Source organism: Medicago truncatula, chromosome 8 (genome assembly GCF_003473485.1).
Source record: "Medicago truncatula cultivar Jemalong A17 chromosome 8, MtrunA17r5.0-ANR, whole genome shotgun sequence".
NCBI classification, from domain to species: domain Eukaryota; kingdom Viridiplantae; phylum Streptophyta; class Magnoliopsida; order Fabales; family Fabaceae; genus Medicago; species Medicago truncatula.
In genome coordinates this window covers 6,906,954-6,931,815 of record NC_053049.1, presented here as the reverse complement: position 1 = coordinate 6,931,815, position 24,862 = coordinate 6,906,954, and the positions used below count along the sequence as shown (strand labels likewise).

At 32.9% G+C, this 24,862-nt stretch overlaps 2 protein-coding genes across 2 annotated transcripts; both read right to left on the bottom strand.

Moving 5' to 3' along the window:
* Positions 1-722: 722 nt before the first annotated feature.
* Positions 723-2,355, bottom strand: LOC25500538 (protein BIG GRAIN 1-like B). The gene has a single exon (XM_013588978.3). It carries the CDS (start codon positions 2,032-2,034, stop codon positions 817-819), a length of 1,218 nt encoding a protein of 405 aa, XP_013444432.1. The 5' UTR covers positions 2,035-2,355; the 3' UTR covers positions 723-816.
* Positions 2,356-14,571: 12,216 nt separating this feature from the next.
* On the bottom strand, positions 14,572-22,624 carry LOC25500537 (uncharacterized). Its single transcript, XM_013588977.3, has 10 exons — positions 22,227-22,624; positions 20,870-20,913; positions 20,211-20,769; positions 19,075-19,204; positions 17,865-18,472; positions 17,155-17,497; positions 16,772-17,036; positions 16,557-16,649; positions 15,728-16,180; positions 14,572-15,095 (listed from the first exon to the last, which is right to left on the bottom strand). The coding sequence occupies exons 1-10, from the start codon at positions 22,411-22,413 to the stop codon at positions 14,757-14,759; spliced, it is 3,021 nt and encodes a 1,006-aa protein (XP_013444431.1). The 5' UTR covers positions 22,414-22,624; the 3' UTR covers positions 14,572-14,756.
* Positions 22,625-24,862: the final 2,238 nt, after the last annotated feature.

Sequence of the window (24,862 nt, the reverse complement as noted above, 5' to 3'; positions counted from 1 at the left end):
TTGCTCCCACGCATATGTGATGCATGAAGAAGATAGTGTTAATTTCAAGCAAAAGAGGCCCCATTACATATGAGAAAGCAAAAACCCTCTTTTCTCTTGCCATGAACAAGTATAGAAATTCTGCCTTTGCTTTCAACTTCATCTTCTTCTTCACACTCTTTAATTGCTTTTCTATCTTTTCCCATTTCACATACAAAATCATCATTAAATGGTACAAACTTGTACTTATCTTTAAATTTCACATAAATTGAAATCTCATATGATTAGGGTTTCCTCGCAGCTCATAGTTCAGAGGTATTAGATTTAAATTAGATGACTTCAATTTTAAATTCAATACATAAAATTTTAAAGGTAAGTTCAAAATTAAAACCGTTCAATCTTAACCTAACGATTCTAATTTTAAACTTAAAAATTTATATATTGAAACACAAACTCAGGATCCAATCTTAATCCCAACAGCTGTAAATCACTAATTATGTAAGTATGTAAAATTTCTAGGGCAAAATATTTGTATTTCTCACCCTCTCTTCTTTAATGATTTTGCATGAGGAACACTCCAATTCCAACCATAAAAGCAAATAAAAAACCATGAAGAGTACTATAAAAACAAACAACAATAATAAATTGAGAAATTTAAAATCATATAATACAATTAAAAAAGAAAAAGTAGTTAGATTATAAAAACTAATAAAACAACAACATCAAATTAAAAATAAAAAAAATAAAAAGATATAAACCCCCATCTTATTATCAGATGTAAACCCCCACACCATTAAATTCTCTAAAATTAAAATTAAACCCCATATTTTCTCAAAATTACATAATGAAACCATTTCCAATAACCCTATTGGGATTGAAATGAGTAGTTTCATACACAGGTAATTCTTCTCTATACCTTTCAATCCCAATTACTGATAAATTATCCAATTCAAACAAATCAGAACTAGAACAACTAGCTCCATCATCATCATCTTCATCTTCATCTTCAAATTGCATATTAAAATCAACTTCATTTTTTTTCTGATAATTCTTCAACAAGTCTCTTGCTAACTCTTCAACCCTTAAACTCTCTTGCAAAACATGCAACCTTAACTCTTCACTACTATTATTCTTTCCATCATAGATTGAAGAACCCTTTTCACCTTCATGCAAATTCTTGTGTCCACATGGCCTACAATCTTCATCAACAATAACACTAACAGGACAAAACCTCACTGATCTTTTAGCACCTGATCTTGATGAAGGAGTTTTACTCAAACAAGACCTTGAAAATGAAGACACTGATGAACATGTTGAAGCTTGTGCTGATTTTGCTTCCAAAACAGAATTTGTAGTAGTTTTTGTAGCTGTTGATGATGGTATCTTTGGTTTTTTGGTATTTCCACTAGAAGTAAAAAGTGAATTCAAAAAGCTAGCAATTTTTGCACCAGGTGAAATAGGTTGCTTTGATTTTTTCAAATCACCATACAAAATTCTCAAAGCTTTGGACTTTGTTTTACCTAAACCATTCTCATTTTTTGGTTTTTGAGTTTGAACAGAATGGTTATGGTTATGGTTATAGTTATGGTTTCTAGCACTATAACCATATTGAAATGAATCAATGTTTGGTTTTTCAGAAACACTTGTTCTAATTGGTTTTGGTTTTTGTAAACCATAGAATGATTCTGAATCAGATGATGAAAAACCACCAGCTGAACTTGATTCTGAAGAAGATGAGCTTGAATGCATGGAGAGTGTGTTTGAATTGCTTCTTGTTGTTCTTGTTTCAAATTCTGTTAAGGAGTTTCTTCCATTCCAATTCTCAACCTTCCTTGCTTTTCTAAAGTTTGGTTTTTCAGCTTCAACACTTTTCATCTTCCTCATGGTTGTTGTTGTTTCTCTACAGAACATGAGTTTCTCTTCTTTTTCCTCTGTTTTATGATGTCCTTCGTCGATCGATCGATAAATTACATCAAGAAGAGATGAAGAGAATGATGGGTTTTCTCTTTGATGTTGTTTTCTATGATCTCTTGAAGGTTTATTCCATTTCTCCATTGTGTTATCTCTTTTTATATTAAAAAAAGAAGCTATGAAGATGAAAGAGAATAAAGGAGAGAAAAAACAGAGGAAACAGAGGATTATGAATTGTATCAATTGCTTGGACTATGTTGTCTGCTTCAAATAGTACAAAAAAAGCTTTAAGAGAGTGTGAGATAGGGTTTGTAAGAGAAAGAGAGAAAGTGGAAATTATGAAGAGAATGAAATGATTTTGAGACAGTAATGAAAGCCAAATTCCACGCCTAAGAGAAGAAGAGAAAACAATGGATGATTAGAGAGAGAGAGAGAGAGAGTTTTGGAGAGTTGTTTCTTTTGGATGTTTTTATAAGGGTTGGAGAGGGTTATGGAAGTTGAGTTGGCCAGGCTGTAAATAATGATGTGGAATTTTTATTATATAAAAATAAAATAAAAATTAATTAATAGTTTGATTATTCTATTCACCTTCTTATAAAATTTTCCTTCATCCCATGAATTGACATTAGATCCTTACTTTCTCTTTATATAAGAAAAGAAAGAAAATTGTATTGTTTTGTAGGACCATGCAAAGTAGGTTTTGATCCTAACACCACATACCTTATTTTGCTCTTGGTTTATAGATGATGCATTGATCTTGCAAACAAGATTCCTCTTATGCTTTATAAACATTTTTTATATCTCTATCTCAAGAAAAAAAAATTGATGATACTATCTAATCTAATTTGAATATGAATGTATATTGCATGATCTTTACAATATACAACTTAAGTTTTGTGTATAGATATACAAATGATCGGAAATTGAAGTTGTAGTGACATGATGAAAGGACGAAACACTCCAAATAGTCCGTCTCAGGATAAGACAATTGATTGTGTTGTAGAAGAGATGGAGCATGGTATTGGCGACGACACAAGACACAAAGTGATAGAGAGGTAGACAAATACATTCCAATAATACTGGTTGCGTCGGAGGTGCCATAATAGCATTGTATCAACGATAACCAAGCATTTGTGTATAGTACACAAAATTTAAGTTGTGTAACATAAACACCTTATGGTGATTGATATATGTATAAATAAGGATGGATTAGTAGACTTTATCTTCCCTATAAAATCGTTGATTCATATTCTTTTCACGTGATTTTTTTTTCATATAGATTCTTTCCATCGAAAATAATCTTATTGAAAGCAATGACGAATATCAAATATAGATACCTTTCTTAGTTGGAATTTGGATTTTGGTACGCTACATAGTGGGATTTTAACCCCTTCTTGGTACTTTGTCTCATTATTTAATTTATGGCTTTTGTGGTTAAAGGATAGTGTTTACCTTTCGATTGGAAATGTGAATGAGAACCATGAACATGAGAAGGACTTCCCTAAAAAAATATACTCAATATTACTATTTTTTGGTCAGATAGTCTAATGGCTAGAATTCACTTTATAAGGTGAATAAATGGAGTGTTCGTGGTTCGAACCCCAACCCCTGCATATAATAATGCATTATCCTATCAACTGAATTATGCTCGGAGGACTTACTGAGTATTACTCTACTCTACTGTATTGTGAATTTATGAGACATTGCAATTATGCTACTATTTGTTACAGTCAATTAATGCGGCTACAGAACTAAAATTTGGGCTTTAGGACACTTATTTTTCTGGATTCAAATGCCCGTGCTACCTTCAACTTAATGCTGTTCAACTTTAGCCTATTTTAATCAATCAACTGCATAGCTACTATGGCCTATGAGCTACCATAGAGACATACCTAACTTTTTTTTACAATTTTATTAGTAGTAATTTATTGCTTCAATTAACCATATGCATCCCATCAACGATCCAGTCTTTTGATATATGTGGGGCTAAATTTTCAAAGAAACAGTAATGTAAACTATATTAAAAATAAGAAATAATATTGTTTGATATAATACATTACAAATAAATAATTTACTCATTTACCGACTTATTCTTTTGTGTTAAATCTATTATTTGAAAGAGAGAAAAAAAAAACAGGAAAAGGCATGTGGGGCTTTAGCCACACATAGCCTATGTGTGTATCCGCCCCTGTCTCATAGCTCATATCTTCAACATAAAAAAACTTTCAAAAAAATCTTCAAACATAAAATATTTCTTTAGAAAAAATGCTTTTACACTATTACTAGTCTAATGTTGGGTCATGAGGGGTCGAGGAGATCATCGCATTAGATTTTGAACAATCAAAAAAGTGAGTTAAACATTAAAACCTTGAGACATTAAATTTATGAATCATTTCATTTATAAAATTATCAATATCAAGTTTTTCGTTCAATGTAAGACACTTTACTCATAATTGATATACAAACATTTAATAAAAAAATTAGAACATTTGTTTACCATTAAATATAAGATTCTTTGCAAATTCTTAGATGCTGTTATATTTTTAAAATATACTACTAATTATTATTTAATATTATCAATTTCTCTTAAATGTGAAAAGTAAACATTAAAATAACGAGAAAATTCTTTTAGGAGGAGGAGAAAATTCTAATAAAGAAATGGGGTCACTTGAAATAACGAGAGTTTGGTTCCAAGGCTTAAACTAACATAGCATAAATTACAAAAGCAAGACTAGTAATAATCTCACCATTGCTCTTGTCATTTATAGAAGGCACACTAAATTGACAGTGCAAAAGAAATAGGAACACACTAATGCTTGTTCACTTGCATCAATGGTCAAATGTGTACGTGTCTTCATCTTTGTGTGTCTATGTTTGTGGGGTCTATAGTGATGAAATAGAGAGTGACTGAGATAGAATTAGTGGGAGCATTGTGTGCTTATTTCCACAATCATTGCTCTCGTGGCTCTCCTAAACTTTATGAAGGGAGAGAATTTGAAACAAATTTGAAACTAAAAGAAATCTATTAGAGATTTTATCAACACTAAAGAAGGATTATAGCCAAAGTGTTAGGCCCTATTGAAGGATTTGGATTCTCTAGGGTCACAATTTTCTTCAAGGAACCAATATATTAATGATCATTGTATTAAGATTAGATAATTTAAATTTTAATGCAATTTTTGAAATTTTAAATATAAAGTATTGAACTTGAAATTTGAACATTTTGATGTCGATTTAACGGTCTTCAATGTATTGACGGCGTAAATGTGTAAAATTCAAATTTATTGTAAAAGTGTGTTACTATGCTAGGTTTGCAAGTAAACTTAATGTGTACAAGAGTACATCAATCTCAAATAAAAGCAAAAAATAGTTAAATAAGTATCATATATAACGTACTTAGTCTAGAATTTGAATCAATTACATCATATTATTTAAGCAACTTTTGCTTTTAATTTAAGATCTTTGATTCGACTCTTTATGCAAAATACTACCAATAGAGATTCACAAAGAAGTAGAGAAGAGGACAACGGGGAAGAGACTAGTGTTTCAATAAGAATGACTAAAGTTAGGAATGCAAAAATTACAAACAATGTAAATATAAAAGGCTAAAAGGATTAAACTAACCTTACCAGGATCGTATTTTGGGGAGTGCAAAGAGTTCAACCGAGTTGGGCCTCCCAAAGTGATGGACCTCAAGAAAAAAATTATTGTTCAATATCCCCATCCCCACTCAGAAAAGAAAAATAAACATATTTCATGTTTCAATTTCTAAATAAAAAATCATGTTCCATGTTACTATTTTAAAAAATACGTCTTTAGTAAAAATAATTGCTAATTTTAATTTTGGTGGCTAATAATCATTATACGAATGTTATTTTCAATTTAAATTGAAGAATAATTTTTTTAAAAAATTGTGCATTTTTATTATTAAGGACCTATTTTTATTATGAGAGTTGAGCCTCCGATTTCATAAGGACCGCAGTGAAACCTTACTATAGTTTTAATAAAAAACCTTATAACATACTATTATCTAACAACAACAAAAAAGCATATTTTGTGGTGAAGGTCTTTCATTGCTAGTCTACCGACCTCGAATAAGACGACAAGTAAATTAATCCAAAAAAGAAAACTCCTAAAAGAGGATTAGGGCATGAAAATGATCATAATAAACAAAGTGATGAAAAGTTAGATATTAATTAAGTAGATAAGCTAGAAAAAGGCATCACACCAAATAAAACAACGTGTGTGTATGTGTGATATGCATTCTTCTATACCAATCTTTATTATTTGGCCCCAAATTTGGTACCATCTCTTTCCTACTACCTTCCCTTAAGTCTCAAGAATATATTTCATAATGAAATGTACCAGCTAGGATGCTAATATAATAACATCCCCACTAAAGTGTCTTCTATTATAATAATTATACAAAAGAAAAAAAAAAAAAAAAAAGCAACTAACTAAATACACAACGCATGTAACAATCATGGGATGTTATGATTGATACACGAGTCTCAACTCTCACGTCTCATGTGTAAGAAATTAATAATAATTTAATACGTACGAAGTACTTGGCTATAGTTAAAAAAAATGATTTTCAAATTACAAACAATTTTGCTATATATAAAACAAATTGGAGATTCTATTATCATGTCACTCGTATGCATAATACTATACACCATTTATGACAAATTGATTGTTAAATCGATGTGTAATCGATCACTTCCAAAATACTATCCTTAAGAATTAAGGGTTTTATCCATTATCTAATCAATAAGTTAGATTAGCATAAGAGTCTTTTTTGCCTATGATATTAGAGGAGTTCAATGATATCTTGATTAAGCTTATAAATAAAACAAATGATATCTTGAACGGGAATATTAGTGTTAGTTTTTTTAACAGAAATTTTCGAGGATATGATAATGAGAGTAAGATGCATATTCATTGTATTTAAGATGTCAATATTCATAATTATTATAATCATGGTAATAGAGTGGGCTCGGTATTCAAATATCTTCATATTTGTCCAATTTCAACGGGGTGAAAAATAGAACCCCAACCTCGTATCTGATTGAGTTTGGGTATCATCTTCTCATTCAATCATCCTATAAACTTAGATTGTAGTTTTCGAATTTTTTTGTTAAAAATAAAAAAGTAAAAAAACTCAAAACTCAACAATATAATTTTTTTTAACGAAAACGACTTGTTTAGGGGTTCAACTTAAAAGTAAAAATAAACATAGAAATGTAATTTAAATATTATTTTAAGGATTTCTAATCTAAGAGATATAAAAATGCAAGTTTAATGCAAGTGGGGCGGATTCGACAATGTTCCCAATACCTACCATGTCCCGGTCTTTTGAAACCAGATAAACCTCGAATTTGAACCTAATCAACTCAGGCTCTCCCGATCAAAGTTGATGCGGATCGGGCAAACATCCGCAAATACGAGTTATTTTGCCATGCCTAATGATAGCCTAGATAATTACATCTATTCATTTTTTCTTGTCACTTTTATATGAAGATTTTGTTTTAAGTTACTTGTCACTTTTAAAAACAATGTTCTACCCGTAAATATTTATTGCACACAATTCCTTTTTACTTGTCACTTTTATCAGGATTTTTTATTCCAAGATATAGTTTTTTTTATAAGCAAATTTATTAATAAGAATACAGGGTACTCAAAACTCATTAAAAAAAAACCTTCATAAAATAATAAAAAGTAAAGAATATTATAGACAAAATAAATAATTCTATTAAAAAATCATTTTTTATGCATAAATAACCCTAAAACAAGTTACTTAAAAAGACATATACGTGATTGAGGATTAAGATTCCATTTAAATCAATAAAGGGACCCAAAGCCAAGTCATATACCACATTTATATTGACATGGTTTATATCTAAGTCCCCCAATTAAGAAAAAGTCACTTGAATTGTGCCCCATGTTTCAATTGCCATCATCCTCCCTAAGAACGTATTGAAGTTTGATTCCTTGTGTACATACATAAGCTTAGTCTTCACCAATATCACCCCGTTTATGAATAGACACACCATTACTTTGGTATATGCTTTTATTTTTAAGAGCAAAGAAAAGGGAGTACTTTGAAGGTGAAGGAAAATGAAGGATGTCATTTCACATAATGCGTTTGTTTATACCTTTCCGAAACTTTTGTTTTTAGCATATCATCATCGAAGTAGTAATTGTCTGAAACATCTTTGTATTTATGGAACCAATAGACCAACGCAAAACACACTTTGTCTTTGAAATGCAAAAGAAAGACCCGAACATGTGGTTCAAATATAAAGATAGTTAATGGGATATTAAGCTAAATTTAATGACACTATATTGACAAGCATATTCTCATTCATATATTTGCATGTGTTTTGAAATAATTTTTCAGTGCTAGCTAGCTCACTATATATACACACACGTGTAAAATTGATCACACTTCGTATTGATTGATATATGAACGGTTAAAAGATACCTATGTCAATTATGAATTCCATTTTCATGGATTCCCCATTTCCATCATATACCAAATTCGTTTTCATAGGTTACATGTAAGATATATTAAAGAAATAAAGGTTACACTTGTAAGATACTTGTTTGATGCCCAAGATAAATTTGCTAAAAATAGAAGAACATACACATGGGAAGGAGTTACAAGACTTACTATGAACAATCATGTTGAGATATTAAACCAATTCTTGTCTACCACTTTGTTTATCAAAAAAGAAAGAAGAAATATCTTGTCTACCACTCACACACACAGCGAGGGGTGTTAAAACTCTCTTTAACACACTCCTCCTAATATTTTCCTTTTTTTATTGATCGAAATTTAAATGAGTTTTTGTTTGGGAAAAGGTCAAATTAAATTACTAAAACCACAACTTAAGAGCACAAGATGTTTACAGGGAAAATAGTTTATAAGGTAGATTTAGTTTCAAATTAAATTCTAATGTAGTATCTGAGTCTAACAAATATCCTTTGGATGATCCGTTATCGAGCCACTTAGGTCAAGAAATTCAGTCATGAGTGTGAGATGTGTGTTAAGAATTTCAAATCATATGCAATAAGACGTGAAAATGACTTTATATGTGGGGACAATTGTCGCTTTACAATATAATTTTGTATAGATTGAGTTATATCCAATCCAAATTATAAGACAATTAGACTTTTATATCCAACCAAAAATATTCTTGTAAGATGAGGATTGCCACCACCTATAAACACGTGTCGTATCTCATTCAATGTGAAACTCTAAACACACTCGAGTGGTTTGATAACTCTAAGCTGATAATGGTTGTGGTCATCGGTTCTAACCCACCACCACCCCCGTGAATCCAGTCAGACCTGCGGGAAATGAACAATGGCCTAATCTCTACTAGTTTTTGAAACGATTTGGTTAGATTTTGAGTTTTTGGGTTGACCAAGTCGGTAAATAGGGATTGGTAAAACCAAAAATCTAGATGAAGAAGAAGATTAAGAAACCCAAAAATCCAAACAGTAAACCCCAGAAGATGGAGATGAAGATTCAAGTAGGGGAAGACGATGCATTCGATGAAAAAAAAACGATGATTCAAAGTTAAAATGGATAGAGAGAGATGGGGGAGTGTGTGTGTGTGTGGAAGACAATGAAATTGAATTTGGGTTACGATTTAGAGAGAGAGAGAGAGAGAGAGAGAGAGAGAGAGAGAGCACGATATGGAAATGAAACCCTAGAATGAGAGATGAATGAATTTCAGTTACAATTTTTCGTTGGATATGTAATGCAACCTTGGCTTCTTCTTTTCTTTTCTTTTTTTGGATTAAAATTGGGTTGAAATGGAAAAAAAAAAAAAAAAAAAAAAAAAAAAAACTTCTCATCAATATTAGATGTGTAGTGTAATTGGGCTTGTACTATATCTAACTATAACATAATAGGTTCGAGAAGGTTTGATTTCTGATTGTCCCATTTTAACCGTAATAAAAAGTATGTATCATAACTCTCATCCATTTTAACTCGTGAACCCGATCAAACCTGACCGTTTGCTTGTTCAACCATCATATTTGGGTGGGTTTGATCGATTCAATGTATTGTGCCACCCCTATGATAACATGTTGGTGTCCCAATAAATTTTAAATAGACTTTAATATTATCTTAAAGAGCAATGTTATTTGAACATCAATTTAGTTGACAACCATATTTTTACAAAGAAAAGTATGTGTTGGCACAAAAACCAAAGCAATAGAGAGAGAAAATAAAATATAATGTAAATATGAGATAGAAAGTTGTCACAAAAGTTGTTAAGAAATGACTGTACAAATATCATTTCTCTATCTTAAAATTGCAACTGCACTTAACTCTACTCCAGTGAGAAACTCTAAAATTTAAGCCAAAAAGATAGTATAATGAGAGGATGTATATATTAAAGAAGTGTTGTGAATATTTCTTCATTAATTTATATATTATATAGTGGTTTCCACAAGAAAGAGGGAGATGCGAAATTGGAATAATTAACTTTTCCCTTTATGAAAAAGAAAGAGATGCATCGATCAGCCTCAAGTGACACCTCTCCACACTACAAAACACTTTGCAAAGGTTGGGTTGGTAGCCATTTTACATGCCTCCATCATTTCTTTAACTTGGTTTCAAATCGTGGGTCACCCCCACAACCTTTGCTTCAATCAAAACAAATATATTGCTTTGGCCCATTTTGATCGTTTCCTCAATACATCCACTTATTAAAATTCAAGCATGACTGCTCCTTCTTGCCTATCCATTCAACTATTGTTGCACGATTTTCATATAAAATCATTCTAAATCATTCTAAATTCCATGCTTCAATATTTATCGTTTTATTTCTTCTTAATTGGATATCTATTAACAAACAAAGTGGTTTGCAAAAGCCCAATGATTTACTCCTATAAATTATTATTTGGATATTTTTGCTTTCGTCATCAAAATTAGTTAGAGCAACAAAACTTTCACATAGCTTTGGGTTTAGGACCTATATATTAGAGATGATAAAAATTTACCTAGCTAAAACAAAATTAAGACATGTTTGTGACATAAACAGTCATGATTAGTTGCTGATTATTAAGTGGAAAAAGATAAGCTATTAATAAAAGAGAGTGTATGATTACACTAGCTAGGGAAAACCCTATTATGTGGGTTCTCATATCCATTATAATTGGTGAGGTATAGTGTCAATTTTGACCTCATTAAGCCGACAATGGAGTACTAGCTAGGTTCATTGGTCATAAACCATCTTATACTCTCTCCCAAAAAAAAAAAAACAAATTTGAATACAAGTAAAAACAATCAAATTGAATAAAAATGTTACTTAATCGTATTTATTGTCGTAATAAAATAAAATAAAATAAAAATTACCAGTGAGTTGTTGGGTCAAGTTCAAGGGTTAAACTCACAATATATATGTAGAATCTTGGTTGAAAAAGGTATTCACATTTAATCTAACACGTCTCAAATAGAATTATCTTAAATGAAAGGAATCTAGGAAAAAAATATAAATTGTCCATCATTTAAAAAAAAAATATTAACAGATATCATTTGAACTTATGCCAAACAAATTTTTTAAAAAAAAATACTATTAGAAAATAAATTTTGAATTAAGAAAAATATGTAATTAAAAATGATGAAATTGGTTTGTATTAATTTTATTATATTTTAAACCATAATTGTTTTTCATTTGATCAACAACATGGTATTAATATTACATAATCCCCGTGATCGCACAACACAGTTTGCATGGACAATGCATTATTATATGCAGAAGTTGGGGTTCGAACCTCGAATATCCCACATATTTATCTTAAAAAGTGAATTATAGCTATTAGACTACTTGATGAAAAAATATATTATATAAACAATATGTATGCATGAAGGGAGGCATGCATGCATGCATGTAGTATATAGAACTTTATTTTCTGTTTTTCATGGTGTTTCTTTATGGTATTTATTTTTCAGTATAAAATGAATAAGAACCTCTCACTAAGAAGTGTACATGGTGCATGTGTATACATATTATTCTCTCAAACCCGCACCCAAAAAAATTCGATGAGATATAGAGTACTGAGGGTTCATATATCATGAGTACATAAACTGTTGTGTGCATAAACTAAGCCCTTAACTTTGAGGAAGAAAAAGCACAAGTTAAAGGCCCTTGACACTCGTATTTAGTTTTCACTTTTAAGATTATAAATGTACAATTTATAAAATTATGTTTTTATATTTAGCTTTTTAACTTGTGATCTTGCCCTAACGACACCGGTTATCATTTTTATAAATCAAAATATTCAAATCATATGTGTAGTATAATGCACCAGTTATGTCTTATCTGTACATGTTAGTTAGCAAGAACGTTTAAGTGTAAACACCAAAATTGCCAAAAGCAAACATGTTAGTTATGATCATAATGAGCCCTATTTAGGAGATTCTTTGAGGAAAGAAAAAGCACAAATTAAAAGGCTAGGGAACACCCTGGAAGAAGAATTATTTGAAACAATTAGGATAGATAGATAGATAGCAACTCCCTTGTTTGAAGGGTCAGTACCTGAACGTGCACTAGTCCTTTAAGATGGGACACATGATGCAATGAAAGAGGGTCTAAAGCTCTATAAAGAAGGGTATTTGTCCCTATAATTGTAGGGTTTGAATGAACATGTGGATTCAGATTTTGATCAACCAAAAGGGATCGGTGACCTATAAAAATATCTATTAATACAAAAGATAAAGGGTACATCAATCCCGAGGAATGAACTAATGTATACATATATACAAATTTAAAGTGAATCTATCTACCTAGCTACCCTCTCTTTTTGTTTTCAGCTATAAGAATAAAAGTGCAAAATCGATTTCTGTTTTTTGCTTTTTAATTTATTCTTTTTCTACTTTAGAAAAAGAAGGGAATGTGATTGAGAAATGGAATGTTGTTTTATAATTCAAAAATTGTTTGGTAGAATGAAGTGTATTAGTATTAGCAACCTGCAAAACTACCCAAGAAAAACCTATTTTCAACTAATTGGAAACATTTGAGAAATTTCTTGAGTAGAAATATTTCATAGTCCTTATATATACTACCTACTATGAGTCAATAAAAATTGATTTATTTGGTTGGATCAATAAAGATTGATGTATTTGATTTAAATAACTTATAATATACCAAACATACTATATCTCAAAGCTTTGATCATTCACAATGGTCCTTCAGAAAAGAAAAGAAAAAACATCCACAATGATGATTCTAAAATAGTGCTTAATCGTTAAGAATTGGAGCCAAGTAGAAACACTCTTATTGTGGATATTAGTCAAAGAGTACTCTTTTACAAGAATAATTCGAAGAGTACTTACAATGGAGCAAAATCTAATGTATTTAAGTGAATTTTACATCTACACTTCATTTATTTATATTTTTTAATCAGTATCTATTAAGAATTTTATCTCCCTAATTTTAGCACCTCTACAAATTTTATTAAATGGTCCCACCAATAATATTACGTCATTTCAAAATAAATCATCTACTATAGGTAAATTGATACTCTCCCCATTCCATATATATGTTCCAATTATGTGGCGTTTTAAAGTTAAATGTAATATTAACTATTATTTTGTCAATAATACTCTTAACAATTTAAAAAGATAGATAATTTCATCTAAACTAATAAAATTTGTTGATTTTTTTAAGTATGTGTAAACAATCATAAAACAACAATTTAAAAGGATTGAGTTTCATGAATCGTGTATCACATTTATGGATGAATGATAAAGACGTGAACTTATTGGTTGGACCTATTTATATGTAAAGTTAATTAATTGAAAAAGTAATAATGATTTAGACAAATTAATTCTCAGAATTGTGAATATTAATCATCTAATCTTACAATTTAGCGAAGAAATCCTTAAAATTGTAACACATGACTTAAAAGGGTCCCTCCATTAACCTCTATCATTTAGACTATGAAGTCATTGAGGTCAGGGCCTACTTACATATGAATGAGGTAGGTTTTTTTTTTTTGGCTACTCCAATTTTTATTTTATTGAATAAGTAGGCATGTTTTTATATTTAGTTCTCTCAACTTCAAGTTTACTGGTCCAATAATATGATATGATATCCGTTCCCATCTCATTGATCCGATAGACATGTCGAATATTGACATTCCAACAGATAAAAACCATTGAGAAATGATATTTGAACATCAATCTGGTGACAACTTTCTCTCTCATACTCACATTACTTTTTTACTTTATCTGTCTATTGTTATGGTTTCCGTATCAATACTACTTTTTTTTTGTAAATTATGGTTGTAAATTAAGTTGTCACCAAATTGATTGTTCAAATAACACTCCTCATAACCATTTTGAATGAACAAAGTCAAGTGATGTATGCATGATCCATTTCTAGACATTATTGGACAACATTTGATATATTTTTTGTCGGTTGAGACCATTCGATTAACTGTAATTTCAACTCCATTATATGATCTTTTACAACTTAAGAAATGGACACATGTAGCAAATTTTCAATCCAAGTGACATTATCATGTTTATTTTGTTTGAAATTGGCATAAAAACTTAGTTATTAGTGACTTAAGGAGATTGTTATCGTCCGAGAATGTGCAACCTAAGCATTATCTGAGATTTGACTTTCTTAAGTTAAAACTCAGAATGATTCCCAAACATACTGCATATAAAGGACGCTGATAATGTGATGGCTCAATGCATTAGCGAGAGAGAAAAACGATACGATATTCATTTCACAACAAAAAAAAAAACTGCGATTTTTCTATATCTACTTCCGTCCGTAAATTCACAAACCGGTTAAAATTCAGCCTTTTTTTTTTCTTTCTAATCCCCTTCCCCCCCTTCAGAAATTTGTTGTCCAATTGAGGTGGCCCAATTGAGGTTGCTGATATGCACCAACTTGTGCTCCAGGAGCAGCTCCAGCCACTCCGACATTGTTTCCCATTGCTGGTCCTAAATGATGAGGACTAGGCATAGGAGCTTGTTGTGGAGGAGTGTGGTACATGCCGGGAAACTGCATGTGAGAAGATTGAGCTGCAGCTGCATTGAAGTTAGCATGGCCAGCATGTGAAGGCATGAATGGAGCAGCGTGCGGCGATTGTCCTGGCATGTTATAGTATTGAGGAGATTGCATTCCGGAAAGATCCCTTGGATTCTGTAACCATATTTCTGATGTCTCAGCCTGTGAAATGGAAGAAAAATAAAAATAGAACACCAAATAAATTATCTTAATAAATATATTGGGCATGTTTGAATTCACTGATTTGAACTTAAATACTGGAATAAACACATCGTTTGGGAGACCTTATGGAAACAGCTTATGACATATCGATCGATATATAGTTTTCAGAACTTATTTCCATAAAGTTTTCAGAACTTCTTGTAATAGAAATTGTGTATACATAAGCACTTGTATTTGGATTGGCTTGTTTGAGCTTATTTAGTGATATAAGCCTTGTGAGACTCTCTTAGAGAGCTTATTGAAACAACTTATAACATGTCATTAAGCTATTTTCCGCTTATTTTCATAAGCTCCCCAAGATGGCTAATGAAAACAGCTTATAGCTTCCATTTGTTATAGAAATTGATAGCTTATACATAAGCATTTATATGATAAGTGCTTATGTTATAAGAGCTGAAGTTGTTCATCAAAACATTAATCCAGAGATAGATATGTTAACAACGACATGAGTATCAAGCTTTACCATATAAAAATCATTAAAAAGGCGCCGGCATATTTCTTAATGTTTCTAATTCTTGACATTCAAACAAAAAAAAAAGTTGTTTTTTCAAAACATTACAAAAGCACCATACCTGAGGATTTGGGACATAAAGATTATCTTTGTACTTGACTCGAGATGAATCTTCTAAAGCTGAGGCACCACCAACCACGCCTGGAGCTAACATGGCATACCCTGGATTTGCAAAGTTTTGAAACCCAGAAGGACTACCAGCAGGGACCGGCTTGAATTGCTGAACTCCGTATTTAAGGCCGTTGGCATTAAGATGGGAACCACCTCCAGGCATCAACAAGTAACTGTTGCCGTTTGTTGGATGAGGATATGGAGCACTGTTTGAATATCCAGGCACAGCCATGGGTGGTACATAAACTGGGGACAGAAACTGACGATAGGGCATTAGATTAGCATAATGTGAAAGATGAACTTGTGGATACATCTGTGCAACTTGATGTTGCTGTTGCTGTTGTTGCACCATCGAGATTGTAGATGTGGGAACATTGTTGGCAGCATGGTGGGAGTTCATAACCTGCATATACCAAAAATATGTTAAACTGAGGCAAGAATTAAAGGAATTAGTTAAGGATAAAATGACCATAACACTGTGCCAGCTTGTGTTGCTCGTCGACAAGCAATAAGATCAAATAGTGCATTCTACTAGGTGCTTTCTTGTTAATTATTAGCAATTTAGCATACATCAAACATTGAACCGAAATATCAGTAGTTTTTGTAAGATTCATCAATTGAACTCCCACTGCTCAACCTTAAATGCATATTTAACAAAGAGAACAAAGTACATTTGCATAATTGCATATATTCCATTACAATTTAGCAACTAAAGGACTTCAGATGCCAGCAATTAAATCACTTCAAATACTTCATTATGTATGTATTAATTATTATACCTCCTGAGGTGGTGAAAGAACCTGCGCTCGTCCAGTTTCATCCATATTAGGTCTAAAATAAGGAATATCATAACCAGTGGGAGGGTCGTAAGCCTGTTTGGAAACATAAACGTGAGAATGAATAAACAACAAAATGCAAAACAGATACATGGCATATGTAATCAAGCAGAAGAGCACCAAATATTCCGATGGTAGAAATAAAAGTAATCACTCACAGAGAAGCCGGGCATGTTGTGAGAATCTTGTTGTTGTGCTGCTGGAGCATAGGATGGACTTGTATCACGCACCAATCCGATATTGCCATAATTGTCCAGATTCTGAGAGCTTGAGGATTCTTTATTATCAGGCAACTGTTGCTCAGAAGCAGCACCGGATGCTGGAGATTCGGACTCGGAACTTCTAACGTGGTCATCACGTAAATCCACCTGCTTGCTCCCAGAAACATCGTCGGTGGACAACTCTGAAGCAGGTACTGTTAAGCTGGCATCAAAAATTAAACAAGATCACAACTAGGTTACTGAAAATGCATTTTATTAACAAGATATCTTTACTGGCAGTTATGAACATAACATATTATCTACACTAAATGAATGCCAACCTTGTGGCTGAATCCCCATTTAAATTTGCAGTAGCTTCTATTAATTGATACTGAGATTGATGCATCAAAGAACCAAGCTCTGTTGCAACTCCAATGGTACCAAAGGTCAGCCGACGGCGATCAGTTTCTGGAACACGAATATGTTGTGCGATGATCACATTTTGATTCTCGTATACACTCATTTGTGAAATTTGATCTTGAAGCTGTGCTGATTTTGATTCTAAATTTTTAGAATTTTCAGCTGGAGATGTAACAGTTTTTTTGGGTGTTCCAATTACTCCAGGACCGTTGCTGTTTGTCTTCTGGCTTGATTTAGGTTTCCACTCCTTATTATGCTGGGAAACTGCAACAGAACTCATCAAAATTCAAAGCCCGCATGAAACAAAATGGTAAACAATAAAAATATTCTGCCTAAAATCAAGCCCTCACTAAAGTGGATTACAGAATGGGTAGCTTTTCATATTATTAACAGCATTTAATTGAGTTCAACATAGATTATATGAATACAGTTGGACTTCAATTTATCTTGTTATAGAAAATAGCTCATATATAAGCGCTTAAGAGTATTGGTGTTAAATCAAGCCGTTCATCCAAATAGGGCATTAAGAACAAACGACACAGTTACACTATGATATACTTTAACTAAAGATCTCGAAGATTGAACGTAAGATTAAAACAATAATTTTGTTGGTGTCAGTTTAAAGATATACCTCTCTGATGTCCCACAAGTTGTTGATGTGCCCTACTATTATACTGATTGTTCAAGGATGGTCTGCTAACAGACATGCCAGAGAATGAGGGTTCGGTAACAACGCCGACAGCTGGTTGGCTAAGTGGTTCAGTTGTTTGGACGGTGTCAACCGATTGAAATGAATCTGCAGATGTACTATCTTTTCCAACAATAGAATTATTAGCATTAGAACTACTAGGAGGAAACAACTGTTTCGGTTTGTGATCAGAAGACTGTCTCCGAACACCAACAACCCCAACTTCACGCCTAATGGCTCCAACAACACCCGATGATCTGGAATCAGGAGAGGGCACATGAACTGGATCTGTCGAAGAGGAATACACCCCAACGACAGAACTGGTTGAAGCCACTGTTGAAGAATTTTGATGGATGTTGTCGGGCTTAATTGGTTGCACCCGTGCTGATGCATTCGAAATCAAGCCTTGCTTGTCATCAGATGTAATTTTTTTGTCGCTAGCATTTGTGGCAGCATCTTTTGAATGTCTAGCATGTGAATCAGAAGGACCATTTAGAGTCTGCTGATTTCTAGCCCCAGATGACCTTTGATTGGTCGAAGCTGCTGACGAGCTGGAACAGAGAAAACAGATGAATTATATACAAAGTTTACTTATCCAATGACCTGAAAACAAATCAAAAGTGACCCGAGACATGCTGCTTTTAAATTATATAAGGTAACTTTAGAAGTCTTACTTTAATAGCCAAGTGCATTAGTTAAAAAAAAAAAAAAAAGGTAGCACCTTCATAGTCTTAATGACACCTAAAGTATTTGACTACATTTGATAGAACGTATGCAATTACTATCCTATCATGAGAGGTTTATCACTTCTCATCATTGGATTCATTTGTAACTGTCTAGTGTCTACTCATATCTTTCAATCCGTAGCAGCACATTTTGCATGAGATTAAAAAAAAATTAACTTTTCAGTTTGTAGTTTGTTGTACATATATATCCCTGAACCAGGTTTTACATAATTCTTTTTACAGCAATCTATTAAACAAATTTCACCCAATAGAACTGCATTCACAACTCAGGTATACATACTATTCTGTCACCACTAGTCTAGCAGCAGAATCTAACAAAAATCTATCTGTTAGGTCATAAAGTAAGGGATGTCCATACAAGGACAACTACTGACACTAGATATGCAAATTTGAAGATCAGAGCATACCCCTTTTCAGAAGTGTTTGCAGGTAATTTATCACTGGTAGATGGTGAGTGCTGTTGTGAAGGAGGTTTCACTTCTTTATATATATGATTTACTCTGTTGTCTCTGACAACACGGAACTCTCTGCTGTAACCTGAACAATTGGCATGAATAAAGATCAGCATATATAATATTGCTAACAGAGGTGCAATAAGAAAGAAGGAAAAAAAAAACATCTATTTTTTTGTTAGAAAACATGATCAAAGGAAGCGATACAAGTGTTGTGTTACTCAGTTACTTTAATAATAAGATTAGGTAGCTACTTAGAAGGATTAAATAAAGGGGTTTGGTAGGAGCGTCCGAAGGAAAACATGTCCAGTTATTAGCTTTAGTAGAGGTGAAGGAAATCAGATTAGGAGCCTTCACATCGTACAATTGATTCTTTGTGAGTGAAAAGTGTGAATCCAATAATAGACTTATCTTTTGACTCTTTCTATATTTCTCACTTAAATTTCTCTAGGTTCCTAACAAGTAACCTGAAAACTCGTAACTAGTGAGAAAATGTAATCTCCCTAAAAACTTCTGATCAACTATGGGATACAGTTATGATCAAATACATAAATTTCTCCATTTTCTGTAGAATTTTTTTTCTTGCTATTCTTTCTATTTAGTCAAAACTCTACTCTCCATTTTCTGTTCAACTTTTATTCTTTTGATTCTTCTTTCATTTCAATTTCTCTAGGTTCCTAACAAATACATAAACTAATGAAGATATGCTATGAAAACCACAGATTAACCATCTGAAGTAAATAGATAACTAAAATATCATCAATAAATTAGTTAACAAATCAAATAGTTTGTCTCTCTAAATGCAGCACAAATACCAGTGTCCGAAAGAAAAGCAAATCACAACTACAAAGGAAAACCAAAGTTCAACATAGTTTAGTGTCTTCACCTAGGCTGCTTTAACTATTAGTTTAAATTCCATTGAAATGATGATCATCAATATTAAAAAATTTATCAGAAATTAAAACATGTCCAAAAGATTTAACATTTGCATTGACATTTTACATGTAGAAAATGGATACTTATGCAGACAGTTATGCAAACTAGGACATCATATTTTAAACCCATAAATAGATGCAAGATAAGAATATTACTGGGTGGATTTCGAGAATAGTTTGTTCTTCGAACTCTATGTTCAGCAGGGGTGTGTAAATGCATTCCTTGACCACCATTTTCAGGATGCCTTCTGGGTTCACCCAAACCCTTCTCAGGATGCCTTCTCGGTTCACCCGAACCCTTCTCAGGATGCCTTCTTGGTTCACTTGAACCCTTGTTCTCAACATTATGTTCAGAAGGGTTGTGGGATTGCGGTCCTTGACCACCATTCTCAGTATGCCTTTTTGGTTCACCCGAATCCCTGTTTCCAACATTATGTTCAGAACGGTTGTGAGATTGCGCTCTTTGACCACCATTGTCAGAATGCCTCCTTGCTTCACCTGAGCCCCTATTCCCAGCATTATGTTCAGAAGATTTTTGGGATTGCTGTCCTTGACCAACATTCTCAGAATGCCTCCTTGGTTCACCCGAACCCCTGTTCCCAGCATTATGTTCAGAAGGGTTGTGGGATTGCGCTCTTTGACCACCATTGTCAGAATGCCTCCTTGGTTCACTCGAACCCCTGTTCCCTACATTCTGATTCACATGATTCTGATTCTGCAACAAGAGATATTTGTTATTAGATTACAGATGAGAAAACCACAGCTCTTTAATGTGTTACCATAGAACATCGTTAAAATTACACAAGAGGCAATACCTCCTTCTTTCGATCTCTCCTTCTCTTCACTTCATGGAATGGATCTGAATAACAAAACACAATGTACATTAGGAGAACACAATCCAAACAATCATTGCATAATTTTCTTTCAAATTAATCTGAGACACTGTAACTCAAAAACTAATTTGAACCACACAAGCAATCTGACATCATCAAACAGATGGTTTTCAAAACATAATGATCAAGATACATAGCCGAAAGCGTACACCGCCTCCTAATCATTGTACTATTTCATAGCAACAGCAATGGACACTCAAACTCAATAAATAACTATTTAACCAATATTTAACCACATAATGAAAGTGGTTTCATTCAAAAAAAATTACATTACACCATACAATATCCATGACTAGTGGCAAAATGATGCTAATTATCCCTCCCTCAAACCAATGGCAACAACAAACAAAGAACCATCACAATTCCAAAATAAAATAAAATAAACTGACTTATAACAACAAAAAAGAAACTGACTCAAAACCAAATTTAAACTATACAACAAACCTAACTGACATTCTTAAACCGATCACTCAAAACATAATGATCAAGATACATAGCCGAACATGTACACCTCTTCCTAATCATTGCATATGAGCACTCACAAACTCGGTCAATAACCATTAACCACGTAATGAAAATGATTGCATTTAAAATATTTGCATTACACCATACAATGTCGATGACTAAAGGAAAAATTAAGCTAATCATCTTTGAAGCACCAACACTGTACACAGACACTAACATTGATAAAATTTTGAGAAAATGACATAATTTAATGTAATCGCAACACTGACATGTGTTGGAGATCGGGTCACGCTACAGAGCTAAACATTCCTCCCTCAAATCATTGGTAACAACAAACAAAGAACCCCCATAAATCCAAATTCAAGAGATAGACACTTTATGACGCATGACACTATAATGAAGCTAATCGTTCAACCCTAAAATCATTGGCAACAACAAACAAAGAACCTCATTAATCCAAAATCAATAAATAAACCAACAAAAATTCAAAATAACCTAAAAATCAACACATTACACTAAAATGAAGAAATCATTCAACCCTAAAATCATTGGAAACAACAAACAAAGAACCCCCATTAATCCAAAATCAAGAAATAAACCAACACACTTTCAAAATAACCTAAAAATCAAAACTTTATAACATTTCACTATAATGAAGCTAATCATTCAACCCTAAAATGATTGGCAACAACAAACAAACAACCCCATTAATCCAAAATCAATAAATACCAACAAAATAATCAAAACCCCACAATTTATAACACCAAAAAAAATTCAAGAAAAAAAAAACATTATAACCCGGCAAAAACCCAACCTTGGTTAAGCAATTTCTGAGTAGTTTCATTAGGATCCATGTTAGTTTCCTTGAGAGCAACATAGATATCAGCCTCAGAATGATTGCCAACAATTTCCTTAATGGATTGAATAGTTTTACGGACTTTAGCAGACAACAAGTGGGTTCCAGTGCCACCAGCACCTTCCGTTCTTGAAGCAGGGACCATTTCAGCGAAAACTAAAGGGTACCCAGATGAGAAATCACGAAGGAGAATGAGAAAAAACAAAACTTTATGATGAATCAGTGAAAAAGATTTAAAGGGTGGTTGAGATTTTGGGATTAGGGTTCTTAGAAAGGAAAATGAAAATGATAGCGGCTTTGAGAAGAACAAGCGAAGCGACAGAGTGAGGGTTTTGAAAACCTTTGACAAATCACGTTTTATGTGTTTTGAGGAAAAATAATTATGTCATTAATGTTTTTTTGATTGGTGAGTGAAAATTTGATGGGTTGATTAAACTACTATAATACCCTTTGGTTAATCCATTAAAATTTAAGATTATACTACTAATTATAAAAATAATAATAAAGTGTCAAATTAGTCAAAATAATAAGAATAATAACAATAAACTTTTTTTGTGATGATAATAATAATATTAAGGGAAATGTTTGTTCCTCACGATGGTGACGTGTAAGTGTATGATGATCCCTTTTATTTTTATTCATCCATGATTTTCTAGAAACTCAATTATCCAACGCTCTCGACCAATTCATGAATGGATCAGGTTATTTTTGTTCGCGTGGTATAGCACTACTGTAATAGTAATAATACAATTTTGACTCTTAAAGTATATAACTTTCACTGTCGATGTGAGAACATGTTATATGGCTATGGAGGTCTCTGCTCAAGACAACTCACCTAAACAAAATTTATGAAGAAAAAAAAAACTATAAATTGGGTCAAGTAATAAAGAATTTGAGACATCTTTAAATAAATTGTTAAAGTTTGGTCTCTTATTCTTGTTTATCAAAAAACTTAAAATTAAGTTTGGTCTCTTATATATGGATTAAAGACCAAGTTGAAGGGTAGTATATCATAGTGGAACAGAGGGTGTGGTATAATTAGAAAAATGTCAGTTTTGAGTTGGAATTGTCGAGGCCTTAGCCATCAGAGTGTTGTTTCTAGTTTAAAGAACCTGATCCAAACATATAACCCAGAAATTGTTTTCTTGTTTGAAACCTTGTTACTTGCAAATAACATGGAGATGGTGAAGATGATAGTGGGGTTTGATTCGTGCTTCAATGTTGATAGAGTGGGCAAAGGAGGTGGAATAGCAGTCTAGTGGAAAAACAACATTAATTGTGAAGTCCTCAATTATTCTTCGCATCATATTGACATGAAGGTGGATAGTGACCAACAAGGTGTTTGGAGGTTGACCGGATATTATGGGTACCCAGAAAGACGAAGAAGAGAGAGTCATGGCACTTATTCGTAGACTTGCAGGTATGTTTGATTTACCTTGGTGTATGGTAGGGGATTATAACGACTTGTTGACAAGTGATGATAAGGTCGGACGATGTGACCACCCGAATTATCTGTTTCAAGGTTTTCGTGAAGCAACTCAGGATGTCGGACTTGTTGACATTCCTCTTGAAGGATATCCTTTCACTTGGAGGTTTGCGATGGGGACATACCATTCCATAGAGCAACGACTTGACTGAGCCATGGAAAATGTAGAGTGGCTCCAAATGTTCCCAGAGGTTAAGCTCATAAATTTGGTGGCATCAAGATCAGATAATTCCCCGATTCTTCTCAACCGATTCAAAATGGAGGTGAATCGTGGGCACCGACGCTTCCGTTTTGAGAATTTATGGTTACTAGAGTCTGATATTGATTACGTGGTTAAAGAAGGGTGGCAAAGAAGTGGTGGTGGTGGTGATGTGGTTGCTAATTTGGGAGGATGTGCTGATAGACTTCAAAAGTGGAGTAGACGAATCCGAATGAAATTCAAGGAAGATATAGATGAGTGTCGGAAATAGTTAGTAAGGCTTCGGTATAGGAGGGATGAAGATGGAGTCAGGGGGTATAAGGCAGCCCAGGACCAAATGAACAAGTTGGTGATGCAGGAAGAGATTTTTTGGAGACAGAGCCAAAACATTTTGGCTTAGAGAAGGTGATATTAATTCCCGTTTTTTTCATGCATCAACAACTTGTTGGAAGAAGTGTAATAAAATTGAGAAGATCGAAAATGAAATAGGGGATGTGGTGAATGATCCGGCACATGTTCAGAATGTGGCACGTGAATACTTTCAAGATCTGTCTCAAAGTAGACAAGGCAAGTATGAACCTGTTATAAGTTGTATGGAACCTTGTATCACTTTGGAAGATAATGAAGAGTTGATCCAACCCTTTACTAGAGAGGAATTTTCAATGGCTCTCAAGCAGATGGACGCAGACAAAGCTCCAGGACCTGATGGGTTTAACCCTGGTTTCTTTAAACATTTATGGGTGAATTATGGAGATGCTTTCTTTCAAGCAGGGTGTAGATGGTTGGAAGATGGCTCCTTTCCGCCAACACTAAACGAGACTAATATTGCTTTAATTCCCAAAATTGATAGTCCGGAATCTAGGAAGGATCGGCGCCCCATTTCTTTATGCAATGTGTTGTATAAGGTAA

Coding starts and splice junctions, on each gene's coding strand:
- LOC25500537 (XM_013588977.3), bottom strand. CDS start 22,413: ATGGTCCCTGCTTCAAGAACGGAAGGTGCTGGTGGCACTGGAACCCAC. Junction 20,914..22,226: donor TCAGAAATTGCTTAACCAAG/GTTGGGTTTTTG, acceptor TTTGTTATTCAG/ATCCATTCCATGAAGTGAAG. Junction 19,205..20,210: donor CTATTCTCGAAATCCACCCA/GTAATATTCTTA, acceptor CCAATTGTTCAG/GTTACAGCAGAGAGTTCCGT.
- LOC25500538 (XM_013588978.3), bottom strand. CDS start 2,034: ATGGAGAAATGGAATAAACCTTCAAGAGATCATAGAAAACAACATCAA.